A 19,549-nucleotide genomic window follows, 5' to 3' on the forward strand; every position below is an offset into this window, starting at 1 on the left:
TTTGTTAAACGTATTTTTTTGTTTAACATTATTTACTAATGATTTTCTCTAATAATAATTTTGAGCATAAGCTTAAAAAGTTGTAACTTATAAAAGTTGACCTAAGTTTAGTAACGTGAAGTTAGATGACTTCATTGAAGTGTTGTCAATTCCACCATGCATGCTAATGGAATACATTTAAACTTAGATCTCATACCATTCATAAGAACTATATTATGAGACCACAGCTTTTCTATTTTAGCTTTTTAATTTAATTTCGTCATTCAAATTCTTTTCTACTAAATTCAATATTCACCAAATAATAATATAAAATTTACCTGAAAATATGAAAGGCTCGGTACCTACAAGCTATCTCTGCGATTGTTATTGGAATTATTATTGGTATTATTGTTCTTATTATTACAAATAAACAATATAATAAATAAATAAATAAAAACTTCTGACTGCGTGACTCCTGCGGTATTAATAAATTTAAATTCTTTTACTACTGTTTTATAGTTTCCACTGACTTGGGTTCTCATAAATTACTTCACAACCGATCATTTAAAATAAAACAAAAACTACCAAGATGCCATTCAAGATGTAAGCGTCTAAAATAAATAAAATTGTTCTTAAATAAAATATTTTTGTTTACTAATATTTCTGGTAAAATGAGCTCCGAGTTCTTAGAAAATACGACCGTGAATTTTTAGTTTACTTATTGTAAATTAAATACATTAAAAGCGTACAAAAATATCTTCCAAACGAGATTATAAATTGCTTTAATTACAACGTAAAATTGCCTATTATGTTGTTTAATCGTAGTTAGATAGCCTCTTGACTGATTTAAAAGTAGTTCGCGTATTATTAACTCGGCATTATCTTCGTGTGGAAACCGAGTGATGATAAATATAACGAGATTTTTATTTTAACCTATTTATGTTCTTAATTAATTGTGTTCATTTTTTTTTATTGCTTACATGGGTGGATGAGCTCACAGTTTACCTAGTGCTAAATGCTCACTGGAGCCCATGGAAATCTATAACGTAAATTCCGCCACCCACCGTGAGATATGAGTTCTAAGGTATCAGTTTTAACAGTCCAACGGCTGCCCCACTATTCAAACCGAAACGCATTACTGCTTCACGGCAGAAATAGGCAGGGTGGTGGTACCCGTGCGGCCTCATAATAGGTCCTACCACCAGTAAATATTAATGTATAATATTTGTTATAAGACGTGAAATTTCTCAAGGAACGTCGTGTTCATTTGTTAGATACGTGATGTTTTGGTCTTAAGTATGACATACTGCTACTACAATTATATGGTAAAGTTTCTATAGATTTCATAAGGTTACAAGTTAATGAGGTGATGAGGTGACGTAAAAATCCGTTTCCGGATCCTTAATACGATTGGAATATTAGTTAATTTGCAGATAGATAAGCCCGTTTATCATTTTAGACAGTTCATTTTTTGTGAACCCTCATCTGGAGTTAGATTGGTGCGCGATTGTATTCCCGCGCTACACGGGTCCGTTGACCTTGTCTGCGTGCTAGCTTTTCAATGACGTCACATTACGTGCAGAACAAAGTTTTTATTACTTTATACATAGTTTGGTGACGAGGACAGATGAGAACCGTTATTATCAGTTCGATTGTTACTACCGCGTAATTCATGCGTTGCGGTGTCAAAGTTGTCTCTAGGGTCAGCAGAGATTTTAGATTATAATTGAGAGTCCCGTTGGGTGTCTCAAGGTTGAGACATTCACTTGGCAACGTTTATGCGTCCCGGTAGGGACCAAAAGTTCGGTCCTGTAAATGCAAAAAAAAATATTAGTAAACTAAGCAATAAAAAATAAATAAAAAAAACTCGACCAATAATTTTGTTGCGCAGTGTAACCGCTAGTCGCGGAGCAAGTTTGGGTTCAACAGCCGAGGCTGTCCTCTCGTGAATCGCATTACAAGAGCTATAAACACGCTTTCATGGGCCGACTTTGAGAAAAAGAGTATGCTATAAAATTCGAATTCGATTTTGAAAACTTTTTTGAGAATTAACATTACCTTATTTATGATCACATTTATTGCCTCGGTAATAATACCCTCTTATTCTCTATTAGAAGGTTCATGACTAGATTCGTGACTAAGTTCAAGAATCCACTTAAATTCATTAATATTGGTTCATTAATATCCAACAGATACGATTTTAAATTTCTTACATTGAGTGCGTTTTATTATAATTATGTAGGGGTATAATCTTTTGAAAGTTCTCCTCAAATCAACTGCACAGTATTATTCTAGTAAGTATGCTGGATATAATAGTATTTGAAGTCGGCGTGGCCTAAAGGATAAGACGTCCGGTGCATTCGTATGTAACGATGCACTGTGTTCGAATCCTGCAGGCGGGTACCAATTTTACTAATGAAATACGTACTCAACAAATGTTCACGATTGACTTCCACGGTAAAGGAATAATATCGTGTAATAAAAACCAAACCCGCAAAATTATAATTTGCGTAATCACTGGTGGTAGGACCTCTTTGGAGTCCGCACGGGTAGGTACCACCACCCTGCCTATTTCTGCCGTGAAGCAGTAATGCGTTTCGGTCTGAAGGATAGGGCAGCCGTTGTAACTATACTGAGATTTTAGAACTTATATCTCAAGGTGGGTGGCGCATTTACGTTGTAGATGACTATGGGATCCAGTAACCACTTAACACCAGGTGGGCTGTGAGCTCGTCCACCCATCTAAGCAAGAAAAAAAAAACTATTTTCGATGATGGGAGAACTGAATCACATTTTCCTTGAGAGTCTGAAGATCCAGTAAGCTGAACTTGAAGCCCGAGTGGAAGCAAATCTCTAATTAAAATTATGCTAAACTGTTGAAAGTCGCGGGAATCCGTTGGATGTTGTCAGGGCAGAACCGGTCGTTGTGGCTAGGATTAGGTAGGCCTATGTCCAACAGAGGACGTATGTGGGCTGAAATCTATTATAGATTAAGTGGTGTTAGTGAACTATTTCCAACAGAGTTTTAACCTGCGTTAGGTTTGTTTCCACTAAAGATGACGGTTACTTATTGCTTCTTAGGCAGTGTAACCTGTATACGTTCTAATATACGAAGGGATGGCCACGATCACTCTGCCAAATGTGCAAACGACTGAGAAAAATACCTTCTAACTTAAAAATAAATTAAGATAATATAGAACTATAATATAGATAATATAGAACTTGTGCTCTAATGTTTCCAAATTGTGTGAACAATGTGATCATTGGATACTTGAACTTGCGTCAATACATAGCCATTATTAACATAGATCATCTTTGATAATTATATAAAACTATCATAAAGGAATTTGGACAGTTTACATAAGACGACCGCAAGTAATTATTGTACCAATTGTTTGCCGCTATTAATAGAACTGCAATAATTGCGAAGGTTAAAGGGCAAATTGAGGATCGGTCAGGCGCGCTATGACGCCCGAAACGGGTCACGTGACTTCGATCTGAAACGTCAAATTGTAGCGTAAATCAGATGTCATGTAACCGTCAGTTTAGACGCAGGGGTTATTTTTGTAGAGCCTAGTTTGAGGATTTATTTTTTACGTAATGCCAGGTGCAGCCTGTCTTGGAATTTGACGATTGATGTAGGCTTGGCAAACCAGTATACGGTCCACGTGATAATGAGTGGTCATCGTCGTTAATAGGCGTAAACGATGGCAGGTGCACAGCCGAGCTGCGTTGTGAATTTTGTCTTAAATGGCCAGTACATGTATTAGTGCTAGGTTATTTTGATCTTGGTTTCCTACAGTGAACTACGTTTCAGATTTTATTGCCACCAGTTTTACCAGGAGTACTTAAATTGTTATTGTCTTTTCGTAAAGTTCGTTACCGTATCTAAGACAGATCAATGTTGAATATTTTTTTAATTTATTGCTTAGCTCACGAGGACGAGTTCACATCTACAACGTAAATGCGCCACCCACCTTGAGTTATTAATTCCAAGGTCTCAAGTATAGTTACAACGGCTGCCCCACCCTTCAAACCGAAAAGCATTACTGCTTCATGGCAGAAGTAGGCAGGGTGGTGGTACCTACCCGCGCGGACACACAAGAGGTCCTACCACCGGTAATTACGCAAATTATAATTTTGCGGATTTAATTTTTATTACACGATATTGTAACTACACGAGATTAGCAGCGGCGAGAGTGAAGGCTGTATTGGTAATAAGTACCTAAATAAAAAATCTGGTCAAGTGTGGGTGTAATATTTTTTTTTCTTTTTCTAGCCCTAAAATGCAGTCCTGGCACAGAAGGCCCATGTGCAGCAGAGCAAGAATCAAAAGGTACCTAATTCATAGAGTTTATTATCAAACTAAAACAAACAAAAAACCCTAACGAGTTGAATAGACAGAGCAGTTTTTCAAGAATCGAAAAATTAAGCTCTATATTTTTTCCTTAAATATAACTTAAATGCTTGTCAGGGTATTGCAGATCCGGATTCCTTTGCTTCAGCAGTTGTTTGAAAAACAAAAATACATTTTACACATATATTTTTTTATCAATACACGTATAGCTTTTTATATCCACTTAAGATGTAGAGATAACATTATATTCAGTGTATCTATGAATCACTAAAACAAGATTATAAATTATAATCGTGAAATTGTTTTAAATCGTGACCGCATGTCACAATAAATCACTCTTAGTTATATCGCTTACTCAAAAGATACAGGTTTTCTTGTACTCAAGATCGAATATTTATTTTCTTAATATATTTATTAATGTATAACTAGGCATAGACAAAATATGTACCATTAACTTTTCCGTTTGCCAACCAATATTATGTTTGTTTTTTTTCAAAATGGCCTATTATAAATAAGAGAAAATGTGATGATACATTAAACAAATATAAGAATTCGGTTCATTTATGGAGGGTAGAGGTAAGGAGAACCGTCTCATATGGGAGAAGCTTGAAAAAGTGTCCCACTTTCAGCACTAAATAACAGTTCAAAAATCCTCCAGAATGGCGCTAGCATCGGCACAGGGTATGATATGAATTGAGCAGTTGTTAACTGATTGAAGTATGCTGAGTTAGGAAATTTAATATATTTAATGACTAGAGTAGTTAGTGACAGTGTAATATATGAGACCTCACATGTTTACGTAGTCCAAACTAATTTCGTCAATATAACCTAAAATTATTGCTGTGGTAAAGCGTGGAGACATCGATTGCATTTTCTTATCAGCTTTAAATAAGATACTTTTTGTGATTATGTAGTGCTTACAGTTCTTTCGTCCTTTTTTATTTCTCTATCTTATTTTTATAACTTCCAGCGCCTTTTTTAAAATTTACTCGGTTGCTACTGTAGCCCTGTACCCTTATTTAGCAGATTTTTACGGACACTTTTTCACACACAGAGACGGTTCTCCTTATCTCTACCCTCTATAGGTCCATTTGGCAGATACTAGTTATAGTGCTAGTTATTGATAGTTAACAGTCCATCGGTTGTTATCGATATCATACCTCGAATACCTCAATTGAGGTAGGTCATATTGTATACGACTGATGTTATCATACCTACTGTATGCGGCAGAATTATTGTCTATGATGGTGGTATCAAATCGTGCAAAAAAGTGACTGATGCACTACATGCAATGTATTACGTAAGGCTTATTTTCAGGCGACGCGCAATTTAATTGTTCGCATACAACGTCTGCCGCCACAGCTAAGTTTGGGATGTTAATGAAATAATAATAAAAATTACTAACGTAACATTCGTAATTCTAGACACACTTTTGTTTTTGCATTTTCACATAATAATCACACAGAACGTGCTATGTTCGTTGTTTTAATGTGTATCGAGATTAATTGTGGAGTATTTTATGTATTTTGACGCACAACTCCGACCAGTGTGCTTAGTGCCGGTTTTTTAACTCCTCGATCGCGTTAAAGTTAACTCAAATTTGTATGGAGCTGTAGCAGCGCCCCCTAGCGGCAAACGTAGTGTAGTTGTTTCATCTCCATAGAAATTTGAATTAACTTTCACACGATCAAGAAGTTAAAAAACTCGCACTAAGCATCATTTTCGGTCGGAGACATATAGGTATCTTGGCAGTGACCGCACGGATGTCGCGCGTAGCAATATAACAGAATATGAACTGTGATTACTAATTTCGCATGCCATTTGCCTAATCGGTAAATCCGGGATAAATATACTCAAACAACGTACACAAACTAAGGTCGGCCACTACACGTGAAGCGTTTAAGACGAAGGTTCGAGAACTGTTTCTCAGAGAGTTAGCAGAGTCATCTAATTGATAATATTTGTTTATATATGTTTTTATATGTATATATTTATGATATGTATATGTATATATTTATGTATATGTATTTATTTAAGTACGAGTATTTGTATCTATAAATATTATGTATTTTATATATACACATATGTTTAAGTAATATCACCTTCACACTACACCTTCCAAGCTTCATCTCTGCACTCCCCTAAGGTAGACTGTTAGAGAATGCCTATGGCATTAAGTCCGCCTTTATACTTTCTAGTATAAGAAGTTATAAATAAATAAATAAAATTAAAAAAACAAACCTCATAATAAATCTGTTATTCGGGATATGTTTTCATAGCTACCATTGTGCGTTCATAGCTACCATTGTGGCATATGGTATATTTAATTATAAAGTTTGTTTTATTTTTCGTAATAATAAAATAATACTTTTTTTAAACATACCTATTATTATCCGCAACACCCTTCGTCAGATTATAGAAACATGCTTCGTCAAAAAGTACCAATACTTACTTCCAGCTACAAGCGTCGTCATAAATAGCCTATAGGTCCACGCTAACAGCAATGATTATGGTATTTGTAGTTATATGGTTTTGTATCTATATCTATACTAATATACTAATATTATAAAGAGGAAAGATTTGTTTGTTTGTTTGTTTCGAATAGGCTCCGAAACTACTGGACCGATTTGAAAAATTCTTTTTCCATTAGAAGCCGACATTGTCCCTGATGAACATAGGCTACTTTTTTAAATTTATTTTTATTTTTTTTATTTTGGTTTCATGTGTGTTTTAATGTTTCCGACGCGAAGCGAGGGCGGGTCGCTAGTATATGGTATTTGTCTATTATATAGGACACACGATTGGAACATGTTTTGACTGTGATACGTATGACGGTAATGATAAAGTACTTTGCTTCATTCAAATAACGAATCGAACGGTAAGACGGTAGTACGCTGCTGGGTAGCTCATAATTTTGAGAAATTACCGCGCAATGTATAACAAACTCGGTTGAACGTCACTCGGGGCCAAATAATCGACGGACTAACCTTCGATGAAACAATCACAGATCGATTAGGTACATATGACAATACGTTTCGCGTTTAGCTTAACGCGAGAATAGTAGAACTGTGTGCTTAGTGCGAGTTTTTAAACGATCTCGGTAACGTAAAAGTTAGCTCATATTTGTATGGAATGGGTTCGTTTGCCTACGTTTGCCGCTAGGGGCGCCGTTCCAATTTCATAGAATATTGGCTTAACTTTTACGCTATCGTGAACGTTAAGAAACTCGCACTAAGCAAACTGATATATCGCCTTTTCGCATTAAAAGTATACAATTTCCAAAAATATTCGAAATTGAGTTAATATGCGTAAACATATTTTGGTATCACCAGTATTATTCTCATACTGTCAAAAATAGTTTAGTAGTTTAGTTATATATTTTTTTAGTTTACCTTTGTTTTGACTGCTATTAACAAAATTAATCTATACTAATATTATAAAGAGGAAAGATTTGTTTGTTTGTTTGTTTCGAATAGGCTCCGAAAATACTGGACCGATTTGAAAAATTCTTTTTCCATTAGAAGCCGACATTGTCCCTGATGAACATAGGCTACTTTTTTTATTTTATTTTTTATTTTTTTGTTTTGTTTCATTTGTGTTTTAATGTTTCCGAAGCGAAGCGAGGGCGGGTCGTACATAATAATTTTATTTTACTTTAAAATACAGTTAATGTAACTGGTAAAAAATAAAAAATAAATGAAATATTACATGTTAAGCCTTTAAAGCACTCCTGTAAAATTAGTAAATTTTGAGATTATACTGTTTTAAAACGAAAAGACGATATGTGATATTACGTGACACAAAAATAGTGACTGATCCCTTCTGATTGTTTTCTTATTTGTTCTAATGCGCAATACCGTCTTTACCATAAGGTCACACGGGGCCCGACAATTTCTGGGACCGACAATTTCTCTCACACATTTATTCACAAAACATTTTTGTCGGGCGCATTACACTTTTTTTATATCGATGACTGCGCCTATTCCTACTGTACTAATTAATAATATTTCCGAACGCATCTAAAAACCAGCAGCATTCTAATATCATTAATGACATATTATATCATACTTTATTTGATTACCTATAATAAATTTTCATACTCAGTAGAAAAATGTTAATTTAATTCGCTTTTTTTACTTTCCAAAAGGCCTCAAATTCTTGTGTGCCCAAGGGCCCCAGCCTAATTTAAGACGTCCCTGCTAATGCGTACCCATTTAAATGTGCTTCTAGACAAACCGAGTCAGATAACAACAGATGACGCGTCTGCCGTCCAAGAAATGCAGTCGGAAGTGGAATGCCTGGCGGGAACCGAGTGGGAGAGCAACTGCCACTTTTGCAGGTGCTCTGATTCAGGAGTCGCCGAGTGCTTGAGGCAGGACAGCTGTGATCAAATTATATTTAGTAAGTTGTGATTTAAACGGTAAAGTCCAAATTCGTGTGTACGTCGTTTTCACCTTGGTACCCTTTTAATACGCTTTTATTAGCTTCAGACGTATGTATGTTTGTAACGCTTTTTTTTACAATAAAATCATTTTCTCTTACACTATTTTTAATTCAAATTTATTAAAATTTATTTTCTATTTTTTAGTTGGATTTTCTGTAAAAGCGTATTTTGTTAGTTTTTTTAACTATTATTTATATCTACTAAAAGGCTGACTCAATCATCCAAATTAATAGGTCTGGTCAGATAATCATTGCATGGGTTAAAAGTGTTCGGTTACACAGCTGTTATAAATTTTTTTATTATAAAAAAAGAACACAATATTCCTAACCTAAAAGTACATGTTATTATCCGCAACATGCTTCGTCAGATTACAGAAATAGAGTTATCAGCGACATGCTTCGTCAAAAAGTACAATACTTACTTTCAGCTGCAAGCGTCGTCATAATTGATGGACTGACTTAGTGGCGTAGTAGATAGTGCCCCTAACTGTTGCGTGGAGGGCCGTGGGTTCGATTCTCACATCGGGCAAAACATTCGTGTGATGAACGGATTCGTGTGCTCTTTGTCTGGGTGTTTATTAAGTACTAGTTTTTGCCCGCGACTCGGTCCGCGTGGAATAGTTACTTTGGCATAACGCTAAATTTTACCCCCCACACTCATTTACGTAGAAAGTGAAAATATTTTGAAACATTCTTTAATGGTGCTCCACTTGTATCGGTCTTATCGTGATGTTATATAGCCTATAGCCTTCCTCAATAAATCGGACCTGAGATTAGCGCGTTCAAACAAACAATCTCTTCAGCTTTATAATATTAAAGTATAGATGTATGTCAGTCTCTGGTACCTATAATCCTAATTTGGGGGCGGGTGACCGTGCGTGATATGTTTCCAGTTATTTAGTCCCAGTTATAGTCCATAGGTATTAACCAGTTATCTGACCATACTGGTATCTGCTATGTACACTATATTTGCGCTGTAATGGTTTAATTTTACGTTCCCTAGATTACCTAGCAGGTATGTACTATTTAATTTAATTTTATTTATTACAGCCATGGTCCATAATAGTTTTTTAAATATATTCTTTTTTATTTCCAGCTGAACCTGTGCGTTGTCAGCCAGGCACCTCCTTCCAGAGGGATTGTAACACTTGCGTCTGCTTAGATAACGGTCTGGGCCTATGCTCCTTGGATGCCTGTAGAAGATCGTCAAGTAAGACCTTGCATACTCTTAGTTCTAAATTTAAATTTTATTTTTCACCAGAGAAGATAATCACTAGATGTAGGATTGGTAAGAACGGAACGTATGAGAGAGAGAGAGAAAACGATAAGAAAGGGAAAAAGAGAAAGACAGACAGAGTGACAGAGAAATAGTAAATAGCGAAGATGGTTATGGCGTAAAAAAGGTGTTGGATATTTTTTTTTAACAGAAGATTTTGAAACAGTGGAAGTTTTATTTTATGCGCTGCGATCCCTACTCTAATATATATATTTTATTATATTATATTTATCCCTATTTAGATTTCCGCCGGCCACATTGGCAATGTCAGTCAAACTATTGCTTGCCACTGAGGACTTTTTTCGAATCGGAGTTTGAAGTAGGGCCTGTCATAGCTATACGTCGGGATACGTTGTGGAGGGGAGTTCATATCAGACGTGGATTGTTAATAGGAAAAATGTTTTGACAGCCTACTGTCAGCAAACACAACGTTTCCATGTAGTAGCAGGGTGAACGTAATTGTAATCTAAAAAAATAGATGATGAGATAATTTCAATTTTTTACAAACACTTTACAATTTTCGTGGTCACGGATGACTGTAAAAGTGTTTTTAATCATCAATGACAGTGTTACTAGTGCCTTGCCTAGATTAGTGACCGAGCTAATGGCGCCTGTTGTTAAATGATTGTGAGGGCCAATGAACAAATAAAATGACGGCACCTAGCTTTAGAGCTTTAAGTCTCATTTGTATAGTACAACGGCTGTGACACCCATCGAATTTGAATTCATTAATCTTGCGCGGCAGAAATGGACAAGGTCGTGGTACTTACTTACGGGGGTTTACAAGCTTCCCTATCATCAGTAAAATACAGGCCACTATAAGAAGAAGAAGAAGGCATCTGAACGAGACCGCCGTGAGCGACAGGCACGTTGCAATTGGTTGCAACCGTTGTCTTGTCCATCATAACAAGTGATTTGCTGTCAAAGTTTGCCCTATTTGTATCCCACGAATTTCAGCTCCCAAGAAGTTTGAGCTGATCCAGGGCAGAGAATGCGCTCCGGGATCGTCGTGGTCGAACCAGTGTAACAGTTGTAGGTGCAATGCCGATGGATACGGCATTTGTAGTGACGAAGCCTGCACTGAACACATTATCGGTAAAATATATTAGAATGTCTAATTGAGTCGACTATTATCAAAGGCGGCAATCTGACTTTTGGACAATGATTGGTAAATCAGAAAAACGAATTATTGACTTTGTATTCCATTGGCAGTCACAAAACTCTTCGGAACGACATCTTAGATAAATAACAGGTTAACTATTAACCTTTATTTAATGCAGGTTTTGAACCGTATTCTTTGAAGGAGACGATTATATTCAAATAAATCTGTATTGACATATCAATAAATTTTTTTTGTCCAAATGTACAGATTGCCACCTTTGATAATAGACGACTCAATTATATCTATAACTAATCCGTTGGCACTGAATAGTCCAAGAAGCTGTGATGACCACTGGTTTTCATACAGATATCAAAGAAAATAACTTTTAATGATTATAATACTGTAATACTGTAACTATCCTTGAGACCTTAGAACTTATATCTCAAGGTGGGTGGTGCATTTGCGTTGTAGATGTCTATGGGCTCCAGTAACCATTTAACACCAGGTGGTCTGTGACCACCCATCTAAGCAATAAAAAAAAACTTGATTACACACTATTATTTTTGAGGTATCATAGTGTTTTTAAGCTATTGCATAGATTTTATCGCGGGCTTTGAGCGCGGTGACTGAATCCACCGAATTCCGTAACGAAAATAACCTGACACCCCCCCTACGCCTACTATGTAGCTCGTGTTCAACACATTCACACGTTGCGCTTTTGTATTGTTTATGAATAAGCGCGTGGCGTGACGTCACACTGCATGCGCATCATGAAAAGTCTGCCCATCTCTCTCTCGCGCGGTCTAGCTTATGAGTGTGAAGGGGACAGTTAATGTTTTGCTTTTATTAATGTTTAATATAGCGTGGTCTTGTTTTATTATTGTTTTAATATTAAATTATCATTGTCTAATTATAATTGCATAAGTTGATAAAAAATGCTATGCAATAGCTTTACCGCGGCAGTTTCCGAGTGCCATACCTTTTTTTTTGTTACATTTTTAAATCGATATTAATTTCTTTTATCATTTGGTAAAATTTATCGCGATACAAAAATTGATTTTTTTGGGTTTAATCACGCATAAGTTTTTTCCGAAATTGCAGTACGCATTTCAGTTTCAATTCTTTCTTTACGTGGTCACGGATGACAACGACTTATCTCCGAATTAAATTGTACTAAATTGAAACGTTATTAATTTCCTATTTTTTTTTTCTTTCGCCCATTCTATTAACCTCGAGGGGTTATACTAGATTCATAGAACGAGGAGGTGAGCTCACGGGGCTCTAACCTGACGAATTTCCAGCTGACTCTTTAAATTTTCAGAGCCAAAGAAAGAATGTGCGCCGAAGACGATGTGGAAAAATGAATGCAACACGTGTTGGTGCACTTCGGATGGTAAACCCATGTGCACTAGGATGGAATGCATCACTAATAACAGTGAGTATGTGTAATGAAGTGCATTAATAATCAGAGTAATACTATAGTTATAATTAACCTTATCTCATAATTGATTTTAATAGTGGCATCTTTGTTGGCCATGGCAGTCATGTAAATATTGTTGTTTAATAATAATATTAATAACGATAAAAGGTATTGTTTTAAAAAATAACAATTGGTTGTCTGTAAAGTTGACTTACGGAGTTACGGACGATAGTTTTACGTGATAACGTCAGTAGCAAAAGTATTCGAACTGCTAGCTCTGACGTGGTTATGGTACCTATGACATGGGCTTACAAGCCTACTTATGACCAGTAAAATACAGGCCACTATAAGAAGAAGAAGGTATCTGAAAGAGATCGCCGTGAATGATAGGCACGTTGCAATTGGTTGCAGCCGTTGTCCATTACAAAGAACAGGGGCTCTGCTGTCAAAGTTTGCCATATTTGTATTCCACGAATTTCAGCTCCCGAGAAGTCTGAGCTGATCCAGGGCAGAGAATGCGCTCCGGGATCAACGTGGTCGAACCAGTGTAACAGTTGTAGGTGCAATGCCGATGGATACGCCATTTGTAGTGACGAAGCTTGTGCTGAACACATTAACGGTAAAATATATTAGAACGTCTAATTATATCTATAACTAATCCGTCGGCACTGAATAGTCCAAGAAGTGGTGATGACCACTTGTTTTTATACAGATATCAAAGAAAATAAAGAAAATAAGAAAATCACTTTTAATGATTATAATACTGTAACTATACTTGAGACCTTCGAACTTATATCTCAAGGTGGGTGGCGCATTTGCGTTCTAGATGTCTATGGGCTCCAGTAACCACTTAAAACCAGGTGGGCTGTGAGCTCGTCCACCCATCTAAGAAATAAAAAAAATTGATTACATTATTATTTTTGAGATATCATAGACTTTTTTTGTTACCTTTTTAAATCGATATTAATTTCTTTTATCATTTGGTAAAATTTATCGCGATACAAAAATTGTTTTTTTGGGTTTAATCACGCATAAGTTTTTTCCAAAATTGCAGTACGCATTTCAGTTTCAATTCTTTCTTTACGTGGTCACGGATGACAACGACTTATCTCCGAATTAAATTGTACTAAATTGAAACATTATTAATTTCCTATTTTTTTTCTTTCTCCTATCATATTAACCTCAAGGGGTTATACTAGATTCACAGAAAGACTACCTAGTCTTGTGACTCCGTGAGAGCCCCGTGAGCTCAGGTGAGCTCACGGGGCTCTAACCTGATGAATTTCTTGCTGACTCTTTAAATTTTCAGAGCCAAAAAAAGACTGTGTGCCGAATACTACATGGAAAAATGAATGCTACACGTGTTGGTGCACTTCGGACGGTAAACCCATGTGCACTAGGGTGGAATGCATCACTAATAACAGTGAGTATCTTATCGCATAATTGATTTTAAAAGTGGCATCTTTGTTAGCCATCACGGTCATTTAAAAATTGTTGTTTAATAATAATATTAATAACGGTAAAGTTATTGTTATAAAAAAATAATTGGTTGTCTGTAAAGTCGGTTTACGGACGATTGTTTTACGTGATAACGTCAGTAGCAGAACTATTCGAACTGCTAGCTCTGACGTGGTTATGGTACCTACTGACATGGGCTTACAAGCCTACATATGACCAGTAAAATACAGGCCACTATAAGAAGGAGAAGGTATCTGAAAGAGATGGCAGTGAATGATAGGCACGTTGCAATTGGTTGCAGCCGTTGTCCATTATAAAGAACATGGATTTTGCTGTCAAAGTTTGCCATATTTGTATTCCACGAATTTCAGCTCCCAAGAAGTCTGAGCTGATCCAAGGCAGAGATTGCGCTCCGGGATCGACGTGGTCGAACCAGTGTAACAGTTGTAGGTGCAATGCCGATGGATACGCCATTTGTAGTGACGAAGCCTGTGCTGAACACATTGACGGTAAAATATATTAGAACGTCTAATTATATCTATAAGTAATCCGTTGGCACTGAATAGTCCAAAAAGTTGTGATGGCCACATGTGACGTCACCACGAGTAAAACACATTTTCATACTGATATCAAAGAAAATAGTTTTTAATGATGACAGTGCTAGAAAGTAACGAAGCTATATTTTTGAGAAATCATCCTGTCACATTTTTAAATCGATATTAATTTCTTTTATCCTTGGTAAAATTTATCGCGGTACAAAAATACTTTGTTGGGTTTAATCACGCAAAATTAAATGTTTTTCCGAAATCGCGGTACATATATATGACGGATTGGCCGGTTCCGTGATGTTTTTAAAGTTATGACGTCAACGTTCCATGATGTTTTTAAAGTGATGACGTCAGCAACCGTTATTTTCATCATTATGATTGCCTTCCATAGTGACAGTAATTAAGACTCATTTTTCCAATGAATTTCATTTATTACATTTCCAATGTACAACGTTAACGGTAGAGAGCTCCGCTCTGTTCAGCTACTCGAGTCTGAATGTGTTTTGCGTTTTTTTTTCCTACCTAAGCTGATAGCCTTGAGAGGCTATTTCAGCATAGCCTTAACTAGTAAGTGAGCTCACGGGGCTCAAACCGGGAGTATTGCTTACACTGGCCCTAGCAAGAGCAGTGCTTCGCAGAATCTACCACCGGATTGGAAACCCGACCCACTGAGATGATCCGGCGAGAAACTCAGTGGGCTGTGTCTGTGGGTTAATTCGCTCGTCGAGCCCTTCGTCACAAGCGACGGGTTCGGCGAGGACGGTGACCGGTACTTGAGGTACCTAAAAGCCCCGTTAATGGATCGGGCGGATCGGTAATGACGTGTTTGGGCGTGTTGTGCGACAATAGTCACTCGTATTTATAGTAGAAAAGTGGGGGTAGCTTAATCATGAATTGTCTTGAATACAGTCTTAAATTGTTGTTGACATGCGTAACATTTAGGAAACAGTTAACTTTAACTATTTCTAGTTAGTTAAATAGTGGAGTTGCACCGATATAATAATATATTTATATGTATATTTTTAAATATTTTCTTTACGTGGTCACGGATGACAATGATTTATCTCCGAATTAAATTGTACTAAATTATGAATTAGCGTTATGAATTTCCTGTTTAAATTTTCAGAGCCTAAGAAAGACTGTGCGCCGAAGACTATGTGGAAAAATGAATGCAACACGTGTTGGTGCACTTCGGACGGTAAACCCATGTGCACTAAGATGGGGTGCATCAGTTATAACAGTGAGTATGTGTAAATGCAGTCCATTAACAATCAGAGTAATACCACAATTACAATTAAGTAAACGCTGGTGACCGTGGGCGGCGGTGAATCACTTACCATCAGGTGACTCGTCTTGCTCGTTTGCCTCTCGTTGTTATAAAAAAAAAAAAAAACTTTTCGCATAATTAATCTTAAAAGTGGCCTCTTTGTTGCCCATCACGGTCATTTAAAAATTGTTGTTTAATTATGATATTAATAACAGCAAAATTTGTTTATATAAAAAAAAAATTAGTTTTCTGTAAAGTCGGTTTACGGACGATAGTTTTACGTGATAATGTCAGTGGCAGAACACATTTTCATTTTGGTTTTTCGAATACGAACTGCTAGCTCTGACGTCACGCGAGAAGAGAGATAAATGTGTCACAAGCCAACGCTTGGCCGATCGTGCTTCTCTATCGCTGTTCGCTTGCACGCTTAGGCTCAGGTGGAACGTGACACTTTTTCGTGCGTACAGTCGGTGTTCACCGATTTATAAGAAGTTATCACGTCAAAAATTACGAAACAAATTACGGGACGTTTTTTTTTTGAAGATTAAAAACAATTTTACAGCTTTTTCTTTTGCGTTTCGTGATGACTTTTATCGTTTGTTCTTCACAGTCGTGGTGGACCTCAGAGGGACCAACCATAAAAGGTTTTTTGATTATCTCCGAACAATAATACTGTCGTAAGATTTTGAATTTTCAATTTCCGAAAACTTATTTACAGATTTCGGAAGTGGCGTCACGGAAAAATTGGAAACCAAAGGAACCGAAATACCTGTAAGTAGTTTTTATTAATATATTAAATTAATTAGTAAATGTGTGTTAATTATATTTGCGACATAAAAATGGTTCATTGACAGCCGAATTTGGTTACGGTGTTGAATTATTTACGATCGTTAAATGTTACATTACAGTTATATGTTGTACTTTGATATCGAGGGGTGAAATGCTATGTGGATTAGGCGACATTTCGCTTAACACGCGACATTTATCTTTATAATTAAAGGTGCATTTTATTTGGTATTAGCATCCACAGTACGATGTTTTTAATTGAACTTCAGTTAAGTTTACTCCATTGAAATAGTTCGCTATTTTTCTTGTTATGATGCTTTTATCTAAATTTTAAATTTTAAGCTCTCCTGTAAAGTTGCAAAAATGTCGCCTTAATCAAACAGCCTTTCAGCACTCGATATGTTATTTCATATAAAATGGAAGGCGACATATAAATTTTTCGGAACACCGAATGTACATGTAGAACTATATGTATAATATAATATTATGTATAATCTGGATCATAATTTTGGTTACCAGATAATTTGCTTGCTATTAAAATCCGGAGGGTTCTCAATTAAAGTATTCATTTTATAACAATTTTAAAAGACCAAAATAGTATAATACCAAGTCGCTATTACTTTATTTAGGGTTTTCTTGGATTTTTGGGCGTCGCAGCTAATGAATGAAAATTCAAATTCGACGCTTATTCTCATGTATTTGTTATTTGTTTCACATATTTCTTCGGTTCGAGTACTTTAAAGTTTTTGTGGTCACGGATGACATCGGACGTAAACATGTTTTAAAAAAAAAAATTTAATAAAAAAGTATAAAATCGTCTTTGCGATGATTAAATTAAAGTATATTTCACAAAATCGAATGTCTTAGGTTAGTGAAAATCATTCTTATGTCATTAGATGTAAAATCTGTGTACAAATTTTAAAGAGATTTTTTTTAAAGAGAATTTCTTAAATAAAACTTCGCAAAGAAATCGTGGTCAATTTCAAAAAAAAAAAAAAACAGACATTTCATCGTGTGAATTAAAACAAGATCTGTTGTTTTAATATTTTGTTGGGGGCACACGAGACATTTACATTTTTAAAAGCAGTTTTACATTTTAATCACTAAGTACGTAACTTAATTTTTCAAATGTCTTTTTCTTCCGGTGCACTACTATACATGGAATCGAATAGCTGTCAGCATATCTGGCTTTAACAAAAATATAAAAAAACCTTAAAAGTATTGATGAAATCCCATGATTAAAATGTAAAACTGCTTTTAACTGCCTCTGTTGTTTTTAATCGAAATGTTTTTTAATATCATTTTTTAAATCTCCATAACTGTGCTAAAATTACGTGAATTAATGTATTCTAATAACAGTTATCATTTGGTGGTCGGATCCTAATAAATTCTAAGGTAAGTAAGCAAATAGTTTATTTTTATTATGATTAATATCTCTATAGGACTTTTAGTTCGCAACGAAAAAGGGAAGATCTTCTATCGATGAAATTGCTTGGTGGTCCGACAGTCCAAATATTATTCTCTTCAAGATTCCTATATGAGCAAGTTTCTTATGAGATTGTCGTTAACGATATTCAAGCATCTGTCAAATATCATGAGATCTGCTCATCTGGATCATAGCTACCGACACATCACTTTATTCAAAACAGTCATTATATAGGTATCCTGAAATTTTAGTAAACATAATTGGGTTTCCAAATTATAAGAATTTGAAAATTATTCCATAGGCCCGGAAACACTGTATGTTCGGGTTTACTATTTTTTGACGTCACAAGTCAGTATGGAAGTAGATCCGATCGTATGCTTCGACTATCCAGAATTGGTTATAGATATCTTAATGAGTGATACCTGTAATTACAACAGGCGATAATTAGTAGTTAAGAATGAAATGCGCTCGTCAAATTTTTAATGCCAAGTGGAGTACAAAATAAGAGAGAGATTCTAAAGTTATTTTTAAATCTGTAAAATCAATTTTAAATTTCAAACTTAACACTTAATAACGAAGCTTTTTTTCGGAACTGTAGCCTTTTTGGGACCAATGGTAGACATACAATGTTTTGACCATACCATACCATACCTACCATAAACGTATTTTGCGATGATATTATTCTAAGAAATATTATTTATTTGATTACAAGGAAACCTTTCAGACGATCACAAATAAAATTGAGGGTAATAAAGTAAGAAGAGCGATAACGTGTAAACCGAATCAGGAATTCAAATCGGACTGTAACTTGTGCAAGTGTTCGCAAAGTGGGCACAGTTACACTTGCACTCATAATGAGTGTCTCGAAGGGGATACCGGAACGGACGCGGACGTTGAGGTGTTTATGGAAAATGATGTGAGTTAGTCGTTTCTTTGCTACTTTTTGTCACTACCCACAGAAACGATAACTCGAGTATCGCTACCCAATTTGAGACGTAAAGTGGAAGGTATAATTGGATTGTAAAACGTCTCTCCTACCCTACAAACCAGGTAGGAAATAGGCACGATTGTGTTACCCACCCATAAATGCCGGGAAACAATCGCTATATGGTGCTTTGAATACTTTGAGAACGAATGAATACCTTGCTGCTCATCCACCTGTGAATCAGTACATTTGACGATTGGATATTGCTATTATAGGTTAACGTATAAAAAGAAATGCAGTTAACATAAATAAAAAAGTTTGAAATTATTGGGACTATTTAAGCAGTCTTCAGAGATTTTGGTCAGCCAAAAAGACCATAATTAATATAGTTATTTAGAGAAAACAATACCCGATTATCAACGTCAACATCTTCAGACATGAGGCCGAAATCTCACTTCTATTTCATCAAATTGCACATGGCTGTTTCGCGGCAGAAATAGGCCGGTTCGTGGTTACTTAACTATACGATTTCACAGTGCGCCACAGCATCAGCTTATTAAAT

The 19,549-nt window shown here is 35.8% G+C and overlaps 1 protein-coding gene across 9 annotated transcripts in view; it reads left to right on the plus strand.

The window, feature by feature from the left end:
• Positions 1-19,549, plus strand: part of LOC101740099 (balbiani ring protein 3) — a 38,929-nt gene that overhangs the window by 11,877 nt on the left and 7,503 nt on the right. For 6 of the 9 annotated variants that reach the window (XM_038018005.2, XM_038018004.2, XM_062674394.1 and 3 more), the window contains exons 2-11: positions 4,259-4,315; positions 8,567-8,737; positions 9,876-9,989; positions 11,013-11,150; positions 12,479-12,592; positions 13,059-13,196; positions 13,887-14,000; positions 14,407-14,544; positions 15,710-15,823; positions 16,569-16,621. In XM_038018005.2, the coding sequence (XP_037873933.1) occupies positions 4,259-4,315; positions 8,567-8,737; positions 9,876-9,989; positions 11,013-11,150; positions 12,479-12,592; positions 13,059-13,196; positions 13,887-14,000; positions 14,407-14,544; positions 15,710-15,823; positions 16,569-16,621 (1,151 nt within the window). Of the gene's footprint in view, positions 1-4,258; positions 4,316-8,566; positions 8,738-9,875; positions 9,990-11,012; positions 11,151-12,478; positions 12,593-13,058; positions 13,197-13,886; positions 14,001-14,406; positions 14,545-15,709; positions 15,824-16,568; positions 16,622-18,774; positions 18,979-19,549 lie in introns of all 9 variants that reach the window. The other 3 variants (XM_038018010.2, XM_038018011.2, XM_038018008.2) reach the window with 3 other exon arrangements.

Source organism: Bombyx mori, chromosome 20, assembly GCF_030269925.1.
Source record: "Bombyx mori chromosome 20, ASM3026992v2".
NCBI classification, from domain to species: Eukaryota; Metazoa; Arthropoda; class Insecta; order Lepidoptera; family Bombycidae; genus Bombyx; species Bombyx mori.